This window comes from Gigantopelta aegis, chromosome 6 (genome assembly GCF_016097555.1).
Source record: "Gigantopelta aegis isolate Gae_Host chromosome 6, Gae_host_genome, whole genome shotgun sequence".
Classification (NCBI taxonomy): Eukaryota; Metazoa; Mollusca; class Gastropoda; order Neomphalida; family Peltospiridae; genus Gigantopelta; species Gigantopelta aegis.
This window is the reverse complement of record NC_054704.1, coordinates 11,224,224-11,244,865: the sequence shown is the minus strand read 5'-3', so window position 1 is coordinate 11,244,865 and position 20,642 is coordinate 11,224,224. Positions and strand designations below refer to the sequence as shown.

Below are 20,642 nucleotides of genomic sequence, written 5' to 3'. Positions count from 1 at the left end.
ATCCCACAGGTAGGATAGCAGATACCATGGCCTTTGATATACCAGTCTTGATGCACTGGCTAATGTTAGAAATAGCCCAATGGGCCCACCAACTGGGATTGATCCTAGACCAACCATGCATCAAGCGAGCACTTTACCACTGGCACAGACTGTCACTGTGTCATGTGTGATATCAATGAACCCTTTAATTTTATTATTCATTAAAATTACTTTTTGGAACCGATTTCGAACACTAGATACAGATCTGAACACTCGATGTGGATGTAAACTGACCTGATTTTGGTTTGGGTTTCTTCTCTTCTTCCTCCTCTGCATCCCAGGCATCAGCAATATCTTCTTCCAAGTCCCAGCTGTCCTTGACCTCCACGTTGACCGTCCGCGCGACCTCCGGCTTCTCGGTGGGTGTGTCGGGCGTCAACACTGGAGTTTGCTCTTCCGTCGGAGAGGGATTCTTGTCAGGCTCTTGAACTGGAAAATACACACATGAATATCTTGTGAAGTCATAGCTATTTCATTGACCACAACAAGCCTTTTGCTAAACACACACTGAATGCGTTACTACAAAACATTCATGGCTTTTTTAATACTGTAAATCACAAAACATCAATCATCTTTAACAAAATATTTGTTTTGTTTAATGACACCACTAGAGATTTGATTTATTAATCATTGGCTATTGGATGTCAAACATTTGGTAATTTTGACATATACATATAGTCTTAAAGGAAACCCACTACATTTTTTCATTAGTTACACAGGAATTTGTTTTTTTACGGAACCAATAAATTGGTTACATACATTTTTTGTTTTCTGAATCCTGTCTTGTGATCTGTATACCAACAAAAGATAACCACTGTATGAACTTCTTGTGATGGTCACAGATAAAGAACACATGATAGCATGACAACTACAAAATAGCACCAAGCAGAATGACATACTTTTAGCAGTTTGTTGTTTTCTCTTCTTTTTGTCAAAGTATACAGGTTTCTTCTTTGGTATATCATCACGAGATGGAATCTCGACACCTGTGAAAATGAATACAACTATAAATCCAACAGATATTTGCAATTTTAATCAAAGAATAAGCTAATTTCCTGACAACAAATACAGTTAGTATAAAGTACTGTAAACAGTTTTACAGACCAATAACAATCCAGTATGTTACCACACTAAGAATACGAGACTTGGAAATAAGTCTTTAATCGAAAACTTTATTAATCTATAGCCTGCCAATGGTAAACCCACTTATTTACAACATTTCGCCTGCCCAACGAAACCTAGTACCAAACATGTTTTTGTTGGTTGCCCAAAGAAAACTGATGACTTCTCTTCCATTGTCACATTGGAGTTGTTCCAACAGGAGGTATTTAATGAGTTCACCAAATTGTGTTTCTAGCCATCAATGTTGTTTCAAAATTGTTCAATATTTAACCCTTTGAACCTTAAATATATATTTTTTAAATTCCCTCCACCCTGAGCTCCCAGCAGAAACTTTGGGAATATTTGAAATCAAACACCGCTCAATGATGTATGCCTGTCAACAAAATGTGTAGTGTCCCTACTCCATTGATATTGTTGATTGTTTTCACTAATACCACGTCCCCTGCCTGTCCCTCACCCTCTGCCATGCCCACGAACATGCACACTATCAAAATGAACTGCACCAGAAATTTTATTTATGTCTTTTGATTCAATGTCAATTTCATAATTGTTAACGCAGCCGACATTCACATCATCAATTTCATCATCACTTTCAGTTTCAAAGTCACTTTCATTGCCGTATGTGTCATTATCAAGCTTACCTTCATTGTCGGACATTATTAACTTTAGCACTTCTTCAGCGTTGACATGCCCACGTTTCATATTTGTGGAAAAATACACTTAAAACGCCAACAAACTTCTGGAAATTTACATTCACACAGGCAGACAACTTCCGCTACTACATACGCTGTAAAATTAATTCCAATTGGTCGAAAATTACGCCGAACTGTTGCCAAACAGTGTGTTTACAAACAAGACTATGTGGAAGCCAGAAAAGTGGCTTCTAGGGTTCACTGGGTTAACACCAACAAGCATTCTGAGAGTACTGCTAAAACAATACATGTCTCCTGTCGTGCCCAAAATTTTTTCACATCTCCTACTTTCAAGAGCCATAATTCTGTGAAAAATTAGTAAATCGCCATGAAAGTCAAACCTGATCTGTAACAGTACACAAAGTTTCAACCCAATATCTTGAGGCACTGCTAAAAGGGACATAACTGTGAAAAAAGCATTAAAACTGGTGAAAGATTAATGACCTTGTTCTTTCATGGCTTGCAGCATCTGATTGAGTCTCTGTTGATCTTTCCGTTGTTTATCAGTGAGAAGCTTCCCTTCAGCTTTCAATCGTTCCTTTCTTGCTTTCTCTTTTTCTTTCCTCTTTTCTCTCTTTTCCTGTTCTAGTCTCCTCTATGATTAAAAATTAAACTTCACTCTTTCAGAATACAGAGAGTATTCTTTGGAAAATAAAAATAACAAATACATAAGCAGGGCTCACCCGGCACATAGTGGCTAAAACATGTAGCATTTGACAAACAAAATTTGGTTTAAATTAGCATTTTCTAATAATCTTCAAGGAAATAATCTACTATCTCAAAATTGGTTAAAACCCAATTCTTTTCAGTGTCCCTTTCTAGATATCATTCCAGAACCGATATGCTCTAAATCAGATAATGGGACTATTTACTTAGTCATATGGGTGTCGGGTTTAGAAGGGATTTCACTGTGTGTGTGTGTGTGTGTGTGTGTGTGTGTGTGTGTGTGTGTGTGTGTGTGTATAAATGCTTTAAAATTCTGATAATCTTGTGACAGCAATTATGTACAAATAATAAAGTAAATACGAAATAATGATAAAAATGTCAATGCAAATATATGTTGCAATAGCATATACGAACAGCACTGCCAAATGGTGTGGGGGTGTGTCATGTAGTTACCTGCTCCTCAATCTGCCGCTGCAACTCCTCCTGCAGCCTGGCCTTCTCCTCCTCCTCCTTCTGCTGTCTCTCCTCCTCCTCCTTCACCATCTGCAGGTGAGCCTTGATGGCCGCCAGGTGCTTCTTCGGCTTCGCTTTCTCCTCCTTCTCGCCTTTCTTCTTCTTCTTCTTCATCTTCCCTTCTTCCTCCCCTTCATCTTCACCTGATCAGACAAGGGAGAGGCTAATATACTATTTTATACTTATATAAATGTTTTCTGCTTAAATCTTTAGTTATTTCAATTAAAATATATTAAAACATTTTGAGAGTACTGCTGTAGCAATACATGTCCCCTACTGGGCCCAACAAATTTTTATTATCTCCTAAGGTCAAGGGTCATAACTACCGAAAATGGGTATATCACCATAAAATTCAAACTTGATCTGTAAAGAACATGATAAAGCTATACACACAATTTCAGTTCTGTATCTTGGAGCATGCCAAAAAAATTGTCAGGCAAACACATTTTGCTACCTCCTAAACCAAAAATGGGTAAATCACCATGAAAGTCAAAACTAATCTGCAACAGTACTTAATAAAGCCACAGACTAAATTTCAGATCAATATCTTGAGGCGTTGTGGAAATTTTTTCCAGAAAACTAGGTGTGTAACAGAGAGACAGAAGGATGGAGACGGAACCTATAGTCCCTCTGGTTGTACCAGTAGGAGTCATACATTATTGTAGAATACTTCTTAAAGCTGCAGTCACATCTCCACACATTTTAACATTATGTTCTAACGAATAGCATATATACAAAAAGTAAAAGTATCTTTCAAAATTTTTCTGACTATACAGATTTCACAACTTTCACATATTCTTTAATAATTGACAAAGCAAAACCCGAGTACATCAGAGCAATCCAAGCCTAACAGAAAAATTCGCTAAATTATCTACTGCACTTCAAAAATTGCAAAAAAAACATTTATTTTGTACATTAAAATTAATTTGTGAAATTAAAATAAAATTCTCCAATTTGCAATTGGCTAATTTGACAAGTGCCAGAGCTAGCCCTGAAGCAATCAATTGAGGACCCATTGCACACCAAACAAGTGCTGCTTAATTAATAAAAAATAAAACATACGTGAAAACCCCCACCAAAACAACTGATTTAGCAATTTATTTATTCCTTTATTCATTAATTTTTAAATATTGAATAAACAGTTGCTGTTGAAATTCTTTATCTCATCTGTATATACCTTGGAGGTGGGATGTAGCAGGAATTAGAATGTTGGCATGCTTATTAAAACGGTGACAGCTGTGAAACTGTATATACCTTGGAGGTGGGATGTAGCAGGAATTAGAATGTTGGCATGTAGCAGGAATTAGAATGTTGGCATGCTTATTAAAACGGTGACAGCTGTGAAACTGTATATACCTTGGAGGTGGGATGTAGCAGGAATTAGAATGTTGGCATGCTTATTAAAACGGTGACAGCTGTGAAACTGTATATACCTTGGAGGTGGGATGTAGCAGGAATTAGAATGTTGGCATGTAGCAGGAATTAGAATGTTGGCATGCTTATTAAAACGGTGACAGCTGTGAAACTGTATATACCTTGGAGGTGGGATGTAGCAGGAATTAGAATGTTGGCATGCTTATTAAAACGGTGACAGCTGTGAAACTGTATATACCTTGGAGGTGGGATGTAGCAGGAATTAGAATGTTGGCATGCTTATTAAAACGGTGACAGCTGTGAAACTGTATATACCTTGGAGGTGGGATGTAGCAGGAATTAGAATGTTGGCATGCTTATTAAAACGGTGACAGCTGTGAAACTGTATATACCTTGGAGGTGGGATGTAGCAGGAATTAGAATGTTGGCATGCTTATTAAAACAGTGACAGCTGTGAAACTGTATATACCTTGGAGGTGGGATGTAGCAGGAATTAGAATGTTGGCATGCTTATTAAAACAGTGACAGCTGTGAAACTGTATATACCTTGGAGGTGGGATGTAGCAGGAATTAGAATGTTGGCATGCTTATTAAAACAGTGACAGCTGTCAAACTGTATATTGCAATAAAGTAAAAGTATGTCACCTTCTTTTGTTTCCCCTTTTGCTTCGCCTTCATTTTCAGGGGTATCTTCCTTTTCTACATCGCCTTCTTTCTTCTTTTTCTTCTGCTTTTCCTTCAAATGACAGTGTTAAAATAAGGTGTTTGTCCAGAGGGTTCACACAAGTATCATGGACATATTTAAAAAAATTTAAATGTACATTTCAAAATGTTTTCAAAAATAACTTTTCTGAACATTGCTAAACATTACCTATAGGTAAGTCTACATGCAAATGATAAATAGCCTACAATTTCAACTGCTTTAATGCAGAAAATCATCATTTCTGTTAGCATAAACTGATACCAAGCAGAACTGTGCAGTCATGATTTCCAAATTTTATAATAAATCACCAAAGAGAAATAGTGTTCATTCAGGCCATTTACTTGAACACAAAATGTGAAAACAATTTAGGCACAAAACCCTTGTATGCATACTCCAAGAACCACCCTGAAAATAAAGACCTTTACAAAATCTGTGCTAACATTTTAAAGTTATCAAAATCAAAATAAAGATAAATTACTTTTGTTACAATTTTCTTCCTAGGTTGTACCGAAAGTGATTTATGTTTAAACTTTACCCAATTTTGGGATTATTGTCCAGTGTTTCTAAATAAAGATGTTTAATAAAATAAAATAAAGAGAATAAAACATGTTTTACTTGTAACTTTTTGAGTTTTTCTCGCTCCCTCTTCTCTTTGCGTTTCTGAGCCTGTGTTTTCACCGTTCCTCCTCCCTCGTCATTCTCCTCCCCCTCCTCCCCTTCATCGTCCTTCTCTGCATCATCTACCTTCTTAGACGACTTCTTCTTTTTCTTCTTGTCGTCATCTTCATCGAGATCTTCCACTGTGACAACTTTCTCTTCCGCTGGCTGTAACCATCAAAGTGTTTTTATCAACAGTTGCATTAACAGCTAACAGAATGAAATAAACATTCAGGAATGAGAATGAAATTGAGAAAAAAATATGGTAAATTTGGAGTCTAGATATTCAGTTTACTGTTAGCTTTTCATCAAACTACTAGAACAGAGTTTTTGGTGGAAAAAAATGTTCAGAATTGCAGAAAAATCCAAAGAACTTTCATCTAAACATTTTTTTTTAAATTTCAACAGTTTTACTCATATATTTTTACACTCGAGTTGCACTTTTTGTTACCATAACAAGAACATAATATTAAAAACCAAAAATATATATCTATTTTTAATAATAATGCATGTAGTTTTTAAAAAGTTGCTTCAGGCATCGAAATAAGCATAGCGTCTGATAACCAGTGTACATGTTACCATTAATACAGACCTGGGTCCCGTTCCATGAAGCAATCTTAGCACTAAGATCACCGTAAGTGTATAACTGCCGTATACACTTAAGGTGATTTTAGTGCTAAGATTGCTTCAAGGAATGGGCCTAGGAGCCTAACTCGATAACTCTCATAAATTTGCAATCTTGAAGTACAATGCAAAAAGATGTGGTGTAAGAAAGCTTTGTGAATTAGGCCCAGATAATACACAGCTTACAGAAAATGTATCGTTTACATTTAACTTTATTTTTAACTATTAAATCTCTTCACAGACACACCAATACATGACTGCATCCATTTTCTCTTGAATACATATTATTATTACCCTTCTGGTGAAGATATAGCGGTGTCGTACAAATTTCGTACGCACCACCAGGTGCGTATTACAAACTGTATTTTGATTTGTCAACAGGGAACAGAGTTAATTTCGATTGGTTGGACAGCGACCTTATTAGCATAACGGGACTATTTTTTTCATTCATAATTAATGTTAAGGTCAGTAACATCCACAACTTTTACTACAAATGTCATTCATTAAAAGTTGATGTAAACTGGACCGCGCGAGAAATATTTTTAAATAAAAAATAAAAATAAAAGAATGAATAGAACAATAATTAAACATATTCATTTTATTTATTATGTGGATTTTTGGTCTACAAATTGTTATTGTCAGTTGTGATTTGTGAATTCATCATTATTAAGGTCTACGACAGTCATTTTTTTGGACCCTTGTTTTGGCTTCGTACACAATAAATGAAACATATCCAACGTTAATTTTTTTCATATGATATGGTAGATTTTTATTTTTTTAAACTTAATATTTTTTGTAGAATTATGAAAAAGTAAAATATACCGACCTGTAAACAGCGTTGTTTGCTTGTTGTAGAAATTTAACAGGGGTCAAGGTTAGTAGACCAGTTTTTATTTTAATGTGGCGATGCATTATAATAATATAGCTAATTTTGAATTTGAATGACGTCAGAATTCCAATGACGTCACTTTGCACCTCCTTACAATAACCACAAACTGGGTACATGACGTTTCCGTTTTAAGAATGCTGGAAAAAATCCAATGCAAAATTCCTGTTGATTTTTTTTTTTCGAACATTACTGAAGCACCTGAATGTTTTTGAAGAAAATTATGTGATTGAAAATTTTTACATTTTACGAAATATGGATTTCAAGTGAAATTACGGTAAGATATGCTATATTTATTGTGTACAAAGAAAGCCAAAACAAGGGAGCGAAAAGTGACTGTCGTCGACCTTAAAGTTATAACTTTAGTTTTCCCGTGAACTCAGCTGCTTTTGCAAGCTACACGTTTTTAACTGCAAAAACACTTGTTATTCTCTTATTGGTTGGATTTTTGGTCAACAAATTGTTATTGTCAGTTGTGATTTGTGAATTCATCATTATTAGCATAACCAGTGCCAGTGGGGTAACGGGAACATTTGTTTCTTGGGGGCGTTTTGTTAAAATATGGAATTATGCATTAGTTTTACCCATTTTTCACCCAATATAAAAATAAACATATATTGATGCATGTACCTTACAGCTTTCTTTAAATTAAAAAATGAAACCCAATGGAAATTTATGGGGAAGTACGTCTACACCACTCCCCTGAAAACATCACTGAGAAGTAGCGGAAGTACAACAAACTATTTCTCAATGCGGCGGTACGTAGTCATGCACCGGCTAGTTATGCAAATCAACATCCAGTCTTGAAATAGGCTACAAAATTTATTTATTTATCATAATTTGCGTGATTTAAAGGAGGGTAATAAATAAAATACCACACTCGTTTTCGCTAGATATCATTTTTACGAAACGAGTGAACTTCCCAAACGTATCTGACCTCACTTTCGTTCGGTCAGATACGTTTGGGAAGTTCACTCGTTTTGTAAAAATGATATCTAGCGAAAACTCGTATAGTATTCTATATATATCACTGTTTTGATACTTGCATGTGTATGTTATTTACCTGCAGGAAATATTTTAATATCTTAACTACTGATATTTTCACACTTACCTCCGGTATCTCAGTTTCTATGGCAACCGAGTCCACATCCTCTTCAGTTTTCTTTCCTTTCTTTTTCTTCTTTTTGTCCGATTTCTCAGTCGGTTTTTCCAGGGAGGCTAAAATAGCATCGATGTCCTCCTCTTCTGTCGTTTTCTTCTTTTCTTTCTCTTTGCTTTTCTTCTTCTCTTTCTGTGACTTGGGCATAACAGGTGCTGGAACAGGTTCGGTCACAGCATCCGTCACATCCTCGTTGCCACTGGAAACGTGTTCCTGAAAACATAATACATGTGCATTAAAATAAAATGGTGACCAGTGACCACCAGAAAAACGTGAACCATGATTTCTATCTCCCTTTTATGCTGCATTCAGTAGAAGTTGTGAATATTGTATTTCCCAGTTTTTACAAGTTGTGAAGAGTGTTCGTTTGGCAAATAACCCATGAAAAATAACTTTTGAACTGGGGTAGGATTTTCTATTTCAATCTTTACAACTCGTGGAAAAATTGGCAGAACCAACACAAATCATTTGTGCAATTACGAATTGGGGTGTATGAGATTGTCTATAGATTGCCTGAACACTCTCCATTTGGTGAAGTAGTGTTCACAACTTGGAACTTGTGAATCCATGAATCTGTTATTCAAGAGCACCAATGAATGCAGCACAAGATGCAGGGCTCACCCTGTTCCTTGCCAAAGTGGGACAGATGGACGGACAGACAGATGGAACAAGATGAAACCTATAGTCCCCTCCGGTTGAACCGGTAGACACAAATAAGAGCTGTGCGGGTTTGCGTGAAATCGGTTATCTGTAGTCATCTGGAGCATCGCCACGGGGTATTCGAGGGTGTAAACCACATTTATCTTCTATCATTTTTCCTTTTTAAACCTTATTCAGCTTGAAATAATTAAATATTACACATAAAATGTACAAGTTCATTAGAGAAATGAACTCAAAAAAAAAGAAGAAAAAAAAAAGAAAAAAAAGAAAGAAAAAAGGTCAAAATTACCATGTGCTTCATTGGCATTGTTCAGTATATATTACTATTAAAGTTGAAATTTATTTTGCTGAATGACGCCAATAGAGCACATTGATATATTAATCATCAGCTAATGGATGTTAAACATTTTGGTAATTTCACATATAGTCTTAGAGAAGAAACCCGCTAATTTTTCCATTAGTAGCAAGAGATCGTTTATATGCACCATCCTATAGACAGGATAGCACGTACTATGGCCTTGATATACCAGTTGTGGTGCACTGGCTGGAATGAGAAATAGCCCAATAGGCCTACCAACGGGGATCGATCCAAGACCGACAGCCTATCAAGCGAGCACTTTACTACTGGGCTACCTGCTGCCCTCTATTACTATTAATACATTGAATATGTTTACCTCATCTTCATCATCATCCATCATTAACATCTGGAAGGAAGCGACTGGCTTTTTAGACTTTTTGCCTTTCTCCGGTACAATGACTTCACCGTCAGCTTCATCCTCTTCCTCATCACTTTCTATCTTTTTCTTCTTCTTCTTTTCCTAAAACAAATTGAGTATTTTATGCACTTTAGCAAAGTTACAAAATAACATGCATCTCTAAAGTGAATGCATAAATGTTTAACAAAAAAGTATTTACAGTTTGTTATTACACATGGCTTCTAGAGTATGGTAGCCCCACTTCCATGGCTAGTGATATTCAATGTTGGGCGTAAATAACACCTGCCATGCCCGACGGCTAGTGAAAAAACAAGAAAAGAAGTCAAATCAATTTTGTAAATATGAATATCCTGCCCCCAACACAAGCCCCCAATGTTAGTGTTTTAAGCTCTATCTGCCTCCTTAGGTGACATATCTGATTATTACTATTATTTAGTAAAACTGAGCTAAGTTAAAGTAAAGTAGGGCTAGTGAAGTTTTAATCGTGACTAGTACATTTTCAAAATCACTGATCCCATGGCTAGAGAATTTTATAACAATTCTAGAAGCCCTGTATATCACAATTTTTATTCCTAATACTAACAATACCAAATTCAATCTTTTATTAGTATTTTATTCCTAATACTAACAATACCAAATTCAATCTTTTATTAGTATTTTATTCCTAATACTAACAATACCAAATTCAATCTTTTATTAGTATTTTATGTTTTGATGCCACCAACAAATACATGAGCATTTTGGAATTGGTAATGGCTGAGTAATCAAGTTAATGGCTGAGTAATCAAGTTAATGGCTGAGTAATCAATGACAAAAATTCCATGGAATTAAATATCTTGCCTACCATAAACTTATTTGATGACAGACAATGCCTACTATTGTGCTAAGGAGTGCTCCACAACTGATCATATGGGAGGGGATGTTAAATGCAATATTTCTCTTGCCTACCAGGTTATAAAATCTGGCAGCCCTCAGTAAAAATGGATATTCCCATAATTTTAATAAATATAAGAAAAAAAGAGAGAAAAAAGCAAAATCATTTATTTTTATTTAAAAATGTAGTTTTAGGTGTTTAAGAATCTTGTTGATTGCGGAGTAACTGGATGTACCAAAACAAATCTAGTAGCTCGGCGGACTACCATGTTTAGACATCTGGTAGCCTGAGTGAGAGATTGGTAGCCAAAACAGCCCAGGCTACTGCTAATGTCGAGCCCTGTTTCTGTATACCCAATGATAATCACAAAATACAACTTTATTGAAACCAGGTTTACATGGAGACAACATGGCAGTGGACCAGCCAGACCTGGAAAAGCCGTAATGAGCACATTGCATGCGGTTACCTTTTTCTTCGCTGGCTTGCTCTCCTCAATGTCATCTTCATTCTCGTTTGTCAAATCTGACTTCCCATCCAGGGCCAGGGCGGCAATCTCGGCTGCTACGTCATCTTCCCTGAAATCATTACAAAACAGACTTAAAGATGTTCTTCCACAATCTGACTAAACACTGAAACCAAGTATAACTTGACAGCATGACAAGTAGACAGCTATACAGTCTATGCTAGGAGAAGTGAGTCATCACTCCTGGTGTAGACACTGAATCCAAGTATAACTGTCAGCATGACAAGTAGACAGCTATACAGTCTACACCAGGAGAGGTGAGTCATCACTCCTGGTGTAGACACTGAATCCAAGTATAACATGACAAGTAGACAGCTATAGTCTACGCTAGGAGAGGTGAATCATCACTCCTGATGTAGACACTGGATCCAAGTATAACTGTCAGCATGACAAGTAGACAGCTATACAGTCTACGCCAGGAGAGGCGAGTCATCACTCCTGGTGTAGACACTGAATCCAAGTATAACTGTCAGCATGACAAGTAGACAGCTATACAGTCTACGCCAGGAGAGGCGAGTCATCACTCCTGGTGTAGACACTGAATCCAAGTATAACTGTCAGCATGACAAGTAGACAGCTATAGTCTACACTAGGAGAGGCGAGTCATCACTCCTGGTGTAGACACTGAATCCAAGTATAACTGTCAGCATGACAAGTAGACAGCTATAGTCTACGCCAGGAGAGGCGAGTCATCAAAATCCAGGTGGGGGGGGGGGGGGGGGGGGGGGGGTCACTACTTTTTATAAATAAATAGTTATTCTCAGGGCGTAACTGCCCCTTCCTGCCCCAGGGTACGGCCCTGATGTGTTTAAAATTCTCAATTGGCAAATTTGGTGAGTGCCAGAGGTAGCCCTGAAGTGTGTAACTGTAAGACTTAAATAAACAGTAATGGAAGCAGTAACATCCAGAAATCACTGCCTGCTGATAAACAAACCACTCTTACCAATCATCATTTTTTCCACGATTTTTCTTCTTCTCCTTTTTGGCAGCTTTTGATTTATTTGGAGCTGAACTGGTGTTATCATCGGCCATTTTTGAGGGCTGGTCAACAGAAACTTCCTCATCACTTCTGAAATACAAAATTGAATAACGCCAATATACATGTATGATTTTACTAAAACTATCTGAAAAAATAGAAATATGAATAATTATCATTTAATTTAATTTAGAAAAGAGAATCCTAATTTCAATTCAATCTAGATATTTTGGGATTCCTTCTCTTAATCACCCCCTTTATTTTACAAAGTGCAAAAGTTGTGTTAATGTTGTATTTGATTTGAAAAATAAACAACAAACAAAATTAAAAAGCAAAGGTCAGGGCTCACACTGGGTTAAAAATAACTGTAGCCAAAAAATTTGCCAAATGGGATTTTTATTAGCCATATTGAAAATGCTTTACGCAATACTGTATAGAGTATTTATATATGAATATGAAAATTTCACTTTTTCAGCTAATTGTGTACAAACTGTAATAAATCTGAATAACAAAACCATAGTACCTGATCAAAATCAAAGACAGCAATAGGGTGGGGGAGGGGGGGGGGGGGTAAGGGCAGTTGATATATTACTTTGATTTTTTAGGGTGTGTGTGTGTGTGTATGTAAATATGCAGACTTGGAAGCAAGTGCCCTCTGCAAACACCCACCCCAACTTCTAAGGCCTATGATATTAATAAACATTTGAAGCCAATATAGGCCTACTCTTCTTTTAAAAAAAAGAGCTCATTATTTCTTTATGTTGGTTTGAACTGCTTTTAATTTTAAGTAACCCATCAATTCCCCACCCCAATAATTTCTTAATTTGCACCATGTTGTTGATTTCCGCGTCGTGTTAAATGCTTGTTGTTGATTTCAGCCTTGTAAAATATGTAGCCTAAGAATGCCGACTTCACGTTATTACAATTATTCCATTTACGCCAAAAGTTTTTGATTAAAAAGATAATAATTAAATTTCCTTTGCATCTATACACATTACGGCAATCTGATTGGTCCAGAGGTGCTTACTTCTTTTCGTTCATATGTCAATGAACTGAACAATTTAAGCCAAGCCTACTATCCCCTCCCACCACTGGCTCACACTACTTTTGTACAACAAGCCGGATTATTCAGGCAACCATATTTTGATATTTTGAAGAAAATACACGTGAAGACTACAAAAGCAATAATAAAAAAAAGTATACAATAAATTGATGAAAAATGCTATAGCAGAGTAGACATGTAAATCTATACGCATTGATTTAATAAAAACAAACAAACAAACAAACAAAAAACTCTTTGCTAACCATGACATAAGACTAGACCATGTAGGAAACTTCACGTCTGTAACTTACTTGTAAGTGATGTTCTACAGCTGTTGGCGAAAATTAAACAGTCCCACCGACAGCATAAATGTTACACGTTCCCTTCATTCACTTTCATAAAATATAAACTAAACACGAATAGGACAATTCCTTCCAATATAACGAAATGATACGTAAAAATGCACAGCAGCTAGATGAAATAGCGTCGCTTATCAAAATTACGCCATTTAAAAAAATCACTAAAATAAGCAAACATTATTATGCTGTATTCTGGATGACACTGTCTCTCAATACCGGTCGCGAGATCGCTATTAGGCTAATTGAGTATTTGGTATTTTTTGTAAAAATTAGCCAATGGCTAATTTGGCTACCGACAGCGCGAGCCCTGAAAGGTTGGAGATTGTTAGCAATTTGTGGTAATCAACAAGAGTAAAGAATTCATATTTACTGGTGATTATTTGCACATATTTGTAATCTGTGTATTCACAAACAAAATTTATGTAGTATGTATATAAAATATCTGCATTTAATAAAGATAAAAGTTAAAGGGACATTCCTGAGTTTGCTGCATTGTAAGCTATTTTCAACTAATAAAATATTTCTACGATTAAACTTACATATTAAATATATTTTCTCGTTCAGAATATTAGTGTCTGTAATTTCAATCTGTTTCTGGTCGTTTTAATATTTGTAAAAATCTCAAATTGGATTTTGTCTTAAATAAATTTCGTATATACGAAAAAATTATATTTTAGGAAATAAAATGAAATTTAACCTAATACAAATTAGATGTGTGCAGTATTACCGGTTAACCAGTATTTTTTTCAGTCGTGGTACGTACCGGTACGTTTTTTACTGTACCGGTATACTTTGGGACTTTCCGTGGACGATGACTTTACGGACATTTCCGAGAAATAAATTATCAGTGTCATGATCCAAAATACATAATTTTGAGAAATTATTTAAAAAGCATCCAATGTTAATGATTGTTTTTGTTCCATTAACAAATCTTTGAAAAACTAACAGAATTTCCCAAAGAATTTAGAATCCCAAAACGTTGTCACTAACAAAAACATGGTAAATGACGAGTTTGTTGTTCGCAACACATGTGCGATATTGGTTATTTGCAGGGCTCGCCCTGTTGTTCGTCAAAATCGCAAATTACGAAAAATAATAAAAATTGGCAAAAGAATTTTCGACTTGGCGAAAAAAAATTAAGAAAGTTTTTTAATGTCGATTTTTAGTCACCAAACATTCTTTCAACCAATTTTGTTCGACAGATATGCCTCGCGGTATGCATAAGCACCATTTGCATGTCCAGGTGACAGTCTACTAGTGAACTGCTTCTCGTAAAGCTACAAAATGCGATCAAATAATATGAAATACTGTTCAAAACATGTTGCATTGTTGATACTGAATGTTTCATTACTAGCTACAACAAGGTTCACTTTTTATTTGTCACGTTTTTAGCGTGGTGTCGTATCAGATAATGTTGTAAAATCTAGGTCACATGGTTGAGTTCATTTTACTGAAGTGGGTGTGTTGATGAGGATTACATATTTTTTCTCACATATACACAATCATTATTAGTTGAAATTTTCAAAGTTTACAGATTTAATTTTAAACATATTCAGTGGGGAAATTACAATTTATTGATGCTATGTCTACTTATATAATATTAGCACAGGCATGATACATCCTTCTGCCCCATGTAGATAAACATACAAAAGTCTCGGATCACATTGCAATGAATTTATGAAACTGAAAAAGTTTTTTTTCCAGTTGTGAAAGTCTGAAAGACTGTCACACGCCAGTGTTTTGAGAACAATAACATATAATGACGTTTTCTTCATCTGTGTTTTGGGTAACTGGCTATACTCTTGAGTTGGATACGAAAACAATTATAAACAGTATTCAGTTTAAAACATACATATAAGTTAGGAGGAGAGTAGTTACGTACTTTAAAAAAAACCCACGAAAGCCTATTTCATTTGCATTCATAAAATAAAATACTGCCAGTGTGGCTATTTTGTTTCTAAATTGTTTTTCTTCTTTAAACATGAATTCATTATCAAAGAGATTAAAGATACAGGCCCATAGCACATAGCTTATATATATGGCCCATTGGGCCTGTGGAATTGGCACGATATCTGGAGGGTTGGGGACGTATGCAGAGCTTCTAGTGGGGTGGCACAGGTTACATTTTTTATCTTTATATAGAGCAGAACAAAAACATTGGCTACTGAATGTCAAACTTTTGGTAATTTTGATATATAGTCTTAGAGAGGAAACCCACTACATTTTCTCATTCATTAGTAGCACATACCACGACCTTTGCTATACCAGTTGTGGTGCACATACATAAATGAGAAATAGCCCACCGACTTGGATCGATCCTAGACCTACCATGCGTCCAACCGAGTGTTTTACCACTGGGCTACAGCCCTGCTTAGACATCAAGGGCCATTCAAATATTACGTAACTTTGTCATTTTCATTATTTTCCAGTTTAACTGAAATGATATGTTTATTTCATTTACATTATAAGGTCTTAAAATACAAGGCTCTACAACTATGTTCTACCTGTAAGTATTGGCTATTCTATTAATGAGAGTTTTAGTCCTGCTTAATGCTTACTCAACTTTAGAGGAAATAGAGTGTAAACTGAATCAGTCAAAATCTTTACTGGTAGGTATATCATTGTAGTACAGTGTTCTAGCTAGCAATAAATAGAGGGGCGCTGCGCCCTGCCCGCGTTTTGTGCCGCCCTGTCGTATTTGTATCCGCACCGCCCCTGATTATCGCCGCCCTGCCCTAATTCATTGTCAAATAAAAATACAAAATCTTGTTTCCTGTCAAAGCGTGTACAGTGTTGTTACGAGTCTGAATTCCCATTGACGAGCGGACAGACAGTCTTACAAAGCTTGAATGCGAAGTAATCCTCACACCGTCACGCACATTATTACACACCACCTATAGCAAACACCTAGCTAAAAGTAGGCCATCATGATAAACTTTGACAGAACGTCAAATGCGAAATTTTTTAAATAATTTTTGCCGTTGCAAATACCCAGACCAAGATACATATAGTTTTAACTGGTGTCAGTAGTCCTTATCAATGACACATTGATTGCATCTTTATAATATGGCACAGAGTAAACTAGCAATACTGGTTATTTGGTCTATGTGGGTATAACTGTGTTTTGTTAAAAGCATGCCTGCTATTTAATGAAATCTAGCTAGACCTTGACATGCAATAATAGCCGTTTTTAAATGCAGTGAGCAACTTGTTACAAATATATCTTTATGTCAATGTTTTAAATTTGTTTGTTCTTTTATTTCTTTTTATTTATTTCTAATCATTCTCTTTTCTTCTTTTTTTTCATTTCTTGATTAGGTGATCCAACCTTTTGTAAAACATTTTAATAGTTAAAGTTTGATTTTATTTAACGACACCACTAGAGCATTTTAATTTATTAATAATCGGCTATTGGATGTCAAACATTTGGTAATTTTGAAATTTAGTCTTAGAGAAAAACCCGCTATTTTTTTCCTTTAGTAGCAAGGGATCGTTTATATACACCATCCCACAGACAGGATAGCACATACCACGACACATACCAGTCGTGTTGCACTGGCTGGAACGAGATTTTTTTTAATAGTGTCTATATTTAATATATTAGTACAATAATATTGCATTCGGCGATGAATGTACTGTTTCATCAAACATCCAAATTTAAGAACAATAAATTTGGGTTTAGAAATTGATTGCCCCCCTCCCTCCAAAAACGTTTTGTACATTAAAACCAGCATAGATATTTCTACATATCCATGTATGATATTTATGAATGTAAAATATTCGATCCTATCCAGCACTTGCCTCAAAAATAAGATTTTTGCGTTAAAAATGCCCTACAATTAAATTAGCGCCCTGCCCCATCAAAATCATAGCTAGAACACTGTAGTATGTCATATGTGTTTGACCCCTAAGTTCAAAGGCACATAAATGACATTGTGTGTTGAGCAATTATTGCATCACTGAATTGCAGTGATTAGTATGCTGTCATTACTGTGGTACATTACAAAAAAACCGCGGTACCCAACCATAATACAAATATTGGAACGATCAGAAACACGTTTAATATACAGCCACTAATATTTTATGCAGAAAAATATATTTGATAATTACAATCGTTAAAAAGTCTTTGTTAGTCGATAACATCTTAAAAATTGCAGCAAACTCAGGAATGTCCCTTTAAAGTTTGTTTTATTTTATGACACTACTAGAGCAACATATATACATTCAGGTTTTGGGTTTTTTTTTTTTGGGGTTTTTTTTCAATCGATTCACTAGCCAAACACTTAAATGGAACAGGTATGGAATCATTAATAAACAAAAATACACGATGCACAGAAGGGCCGAACTTCGACGAGCCAAGATGTTCCAATTGTCATACTACGAAGTGGGAATTGTCTGAATACCACAACAAAGAATTTCTTAGTCTCGATCCTCATAAACGTTTATTTACCGAGAGTTCATGAGGATGCTTAGAAGTGAAACTACAAAACTGATGAACATCGAGTTCTAAAATTGGTTATATTTCCAACAGAATTACAAACTTTAGAAAACTATCATATTATACTTATAGTCCATCCCATCATTCTATAAAACTGTTAAGATTGGTTTGAAATGAGAAGAAAAGTAAAAGAGTTTTGGAAATAACACCAAAATGCTATTTTTGTGTGCAACTTACAAATAAATTGGCTCAGAAATAAATAATTTGTAATAAATTCAATAGCATGAAAGAAGGCTTTTTCTGTGGGATGGACTACAGATTTGTACAATTCTGACCCAAAATCCGGAATCCCATTAATGTGCAGCCTGGTATATTTTTTTAAACCTCAGCATTTAAAAAAAGTAATATCTAAGAAAGTTATAGCATAAATAATAATACTAACAAAATAAAGAAACTTCAACTTTGAATGACAGTTCACATATAAAGATACTTGCAAGAATTGTCCTTATAATTCTTCTTAAAATTATTACTCAAATAGAATGACACAGAACTAGAAAACATTTGTATAGCACCCAGCTCAGGCAGCTGTTAGTGTTACATGTATGTCTGCCTATAATAGTATAAGTATAATGCCATGTTTCATCATAGCTACAACAGCCTGCCAATCATAAATATGTATTCAATTATTGCACAACTTCCTGATGTTAATTTAACAAGTAATTTCGTACGTAACTTTCTAAAAAAAAAAATTGTTCAGAGGGCACCATATGATGGTCATGTGATACATGGACTTATTAATTATGCCTACATGACTAGAAACATAAACAGCTGAACACAAACGTTGGCATTACACAACTTCAACGGGTCACATCAGTTCGACACTTGCGAACGATCTCCGTCATTCACATTTCTAAAGAACTTACATATCATTACTGTCTCCTTTCTGACCCTTTTTAGGTTTGCCCATACTTTGGCGTTGACTACTAAATTACAACAAACACAATTCAAAACAAACAACTTAGAAACAATTAAATCGCTACAATATTGCGCTTCTTCGTTCATTGAACTTGTAAGCATGGAACTTTTATTTCCGGTTATTGGAATTGTGGGAAGCACATGTAAAAATCTGACTCGGACTGAGATTTATGGATCTTTGTGTATCTTTCTCTAGTGGTAAAACTCTCACCTGCTGCGCGGTCAATCCAGGATCGATCCCCGTCGGTGGACCCATTGGAAAAATTTTCCTTCCAGCCAGTGCACCATGACTGGTATCTACCAAAGGCCGTGGTATGTGTAATCCTGTCTTTGGGATGTGCATATAAAATATCCCTTACTACCAATGCCTAATAAAATAATATTGCAGGCTTCCTTCCTAAAATTATAATAATGTCAAAATTACCAAATGTTTGACATCTACTAGATTTTTAGCCCACCATTAATAAATCAATGTGCTTTAGTGATGTTTTTAAACCAAAGAAACTCTACTTATATACATTTGAAGTATTGCTTGACATGGAGAATAATGGTTCAAAAATAAATATATATATATATTTAAAATTATTATTTTAAAAAGATTAATATAGGCCTACATACACCAAGTATGATTTCTTTAAATAGGGCACCCGTAACATTATTGTAATGTAGTTTGGTGTTGTTTGGTGGCATTGATATATTTATATAAAAAAAAGAGTGTGTTTTGTTTAACGACACCACTGGAGCATATCAATTAATTAATCATCGGCTATTGGATGTAAAACATTTGGTCATCAGAGGAAACCTGCTACATTTTTTCTAATGCAGCAATAGTTCGTTTATATGCACTTTCCCACAGACAGGAAAACACATACCACAGCCTTTGTCCAGTTGTGGTGCACTGGTTGGAACATGAAAACCTACAGTCAGCTGAATGGATCCACAGAGGTGGTTCGATTCTGCGATGCAAGCACCTCAACAGACATGATATACTTGTATTTATAACTCATTACCTCATGCAAATGTTAATCAGAAATAGGGGATGGGGTGTCACAACCAACAGCCTAACTGGGTAACTGTAGGGGAGGGTCACGATGACCAGCCTAACTGGGTAACTGTAGTTCAGTTGTCACCTAATCCTAACCTACTTTAACAAATTTTGTTTAATGACACCACTAGAGTACACATTTTTATTAATTATCAGCTATTGGATGTCAAACAGGTGGTAATTTTTACATCCATTTCATCTCAAGAGGAAAGGAAAGGAAACGGTTTATTTGACGATGCACTCAACACATTTTATTTACGGTTATATGGCCAAGGACCACAGATATTGAGGGAGGAAACCAACTGTCGCCACTTCATGGCCTACTCTTTTCGATCAGCAGCAAGGGATCTTTTATATGCACCATCCCATAGACAGGATAGCACATACCACAGCCTTTGATGTACCAGTTGTGGTGCACTGGCTGGAGTGAAAAATAGCCCAATGGGCCCACCGACAGGGATTGATCCAAAATCGACCACGCATCAAGTGAGCACTTTACCATTGGGCTACATCTCGTCCCCTCATCTTAAAGAGGAAACCTGCTACATTTTTCGATTATTAGCAAGGCACTGGTATACCATGGCCTTTGATATACCAGC

The 20,642-nt window shown here is 35.7% G+C and overlaps 1 protein-coding gene across 1 annotated transcript in view; it reads right to left on the bottom strand.

Annotated features, from left to right (window-relative positions):
- LOC121376519 (eukaryotic translation initiation factor 5B-like) overlaps positions 1 to 19,103 on the bottom strand; it is a 109,436-nt gene extending 90,333 nt beyond the window's left edge. Inside the window, exons 1-11 of the mRNA XM_041504413.1 lie at positions 18,947 to 19,103; positions 12,152 to 12,277; positions 11,152 to 11,260; positions 9,770 to 9,913; positions 8,388 to 8,648; positions 5,725 to 5,934; positions 5,052 to 5,142; positions 2,973 to 3,175; positions 2,298 to 2,448; positions 939 to 1,025; positions 274 to 468 (exon numbers count right to left, since the gene is read on the bottom strand). Coding sequence (XP_041360347.1) covers positions 274 to 468; positions 939 to 1,025; positions 2,298 to 2,448; positions 2,973 to 3,175; positions 5,052 to 5,142; positions 5,725 to 5,934; positions 8,388 to 8,648; positions 9,770 to 9,913; positions 11,152 to 11,260; positions 12,152 to 12,277; positions 18,947 to 18,990 — 1,621 coding nt within the window. The 5' untranslated portion in view covers positions 18,991 to 19,103. The remainder of the gene's footprint in view (positions 1 to 273; positions 469 to 938; positions 1,026 to 2,297; positions 2,449 to 2,972; positions 3,176 to 5,051; positions 5,143 to 5,724; positions 5,935 to 8,387; positions 8,649 to 9,769; positions 9,914 to 11,151; positions 11,261 to 12,151; positions 12,278 to 18,946) is intronic.
- Positions 19,104 to 20,642: the final 1,539 nt, after the last annotated feature.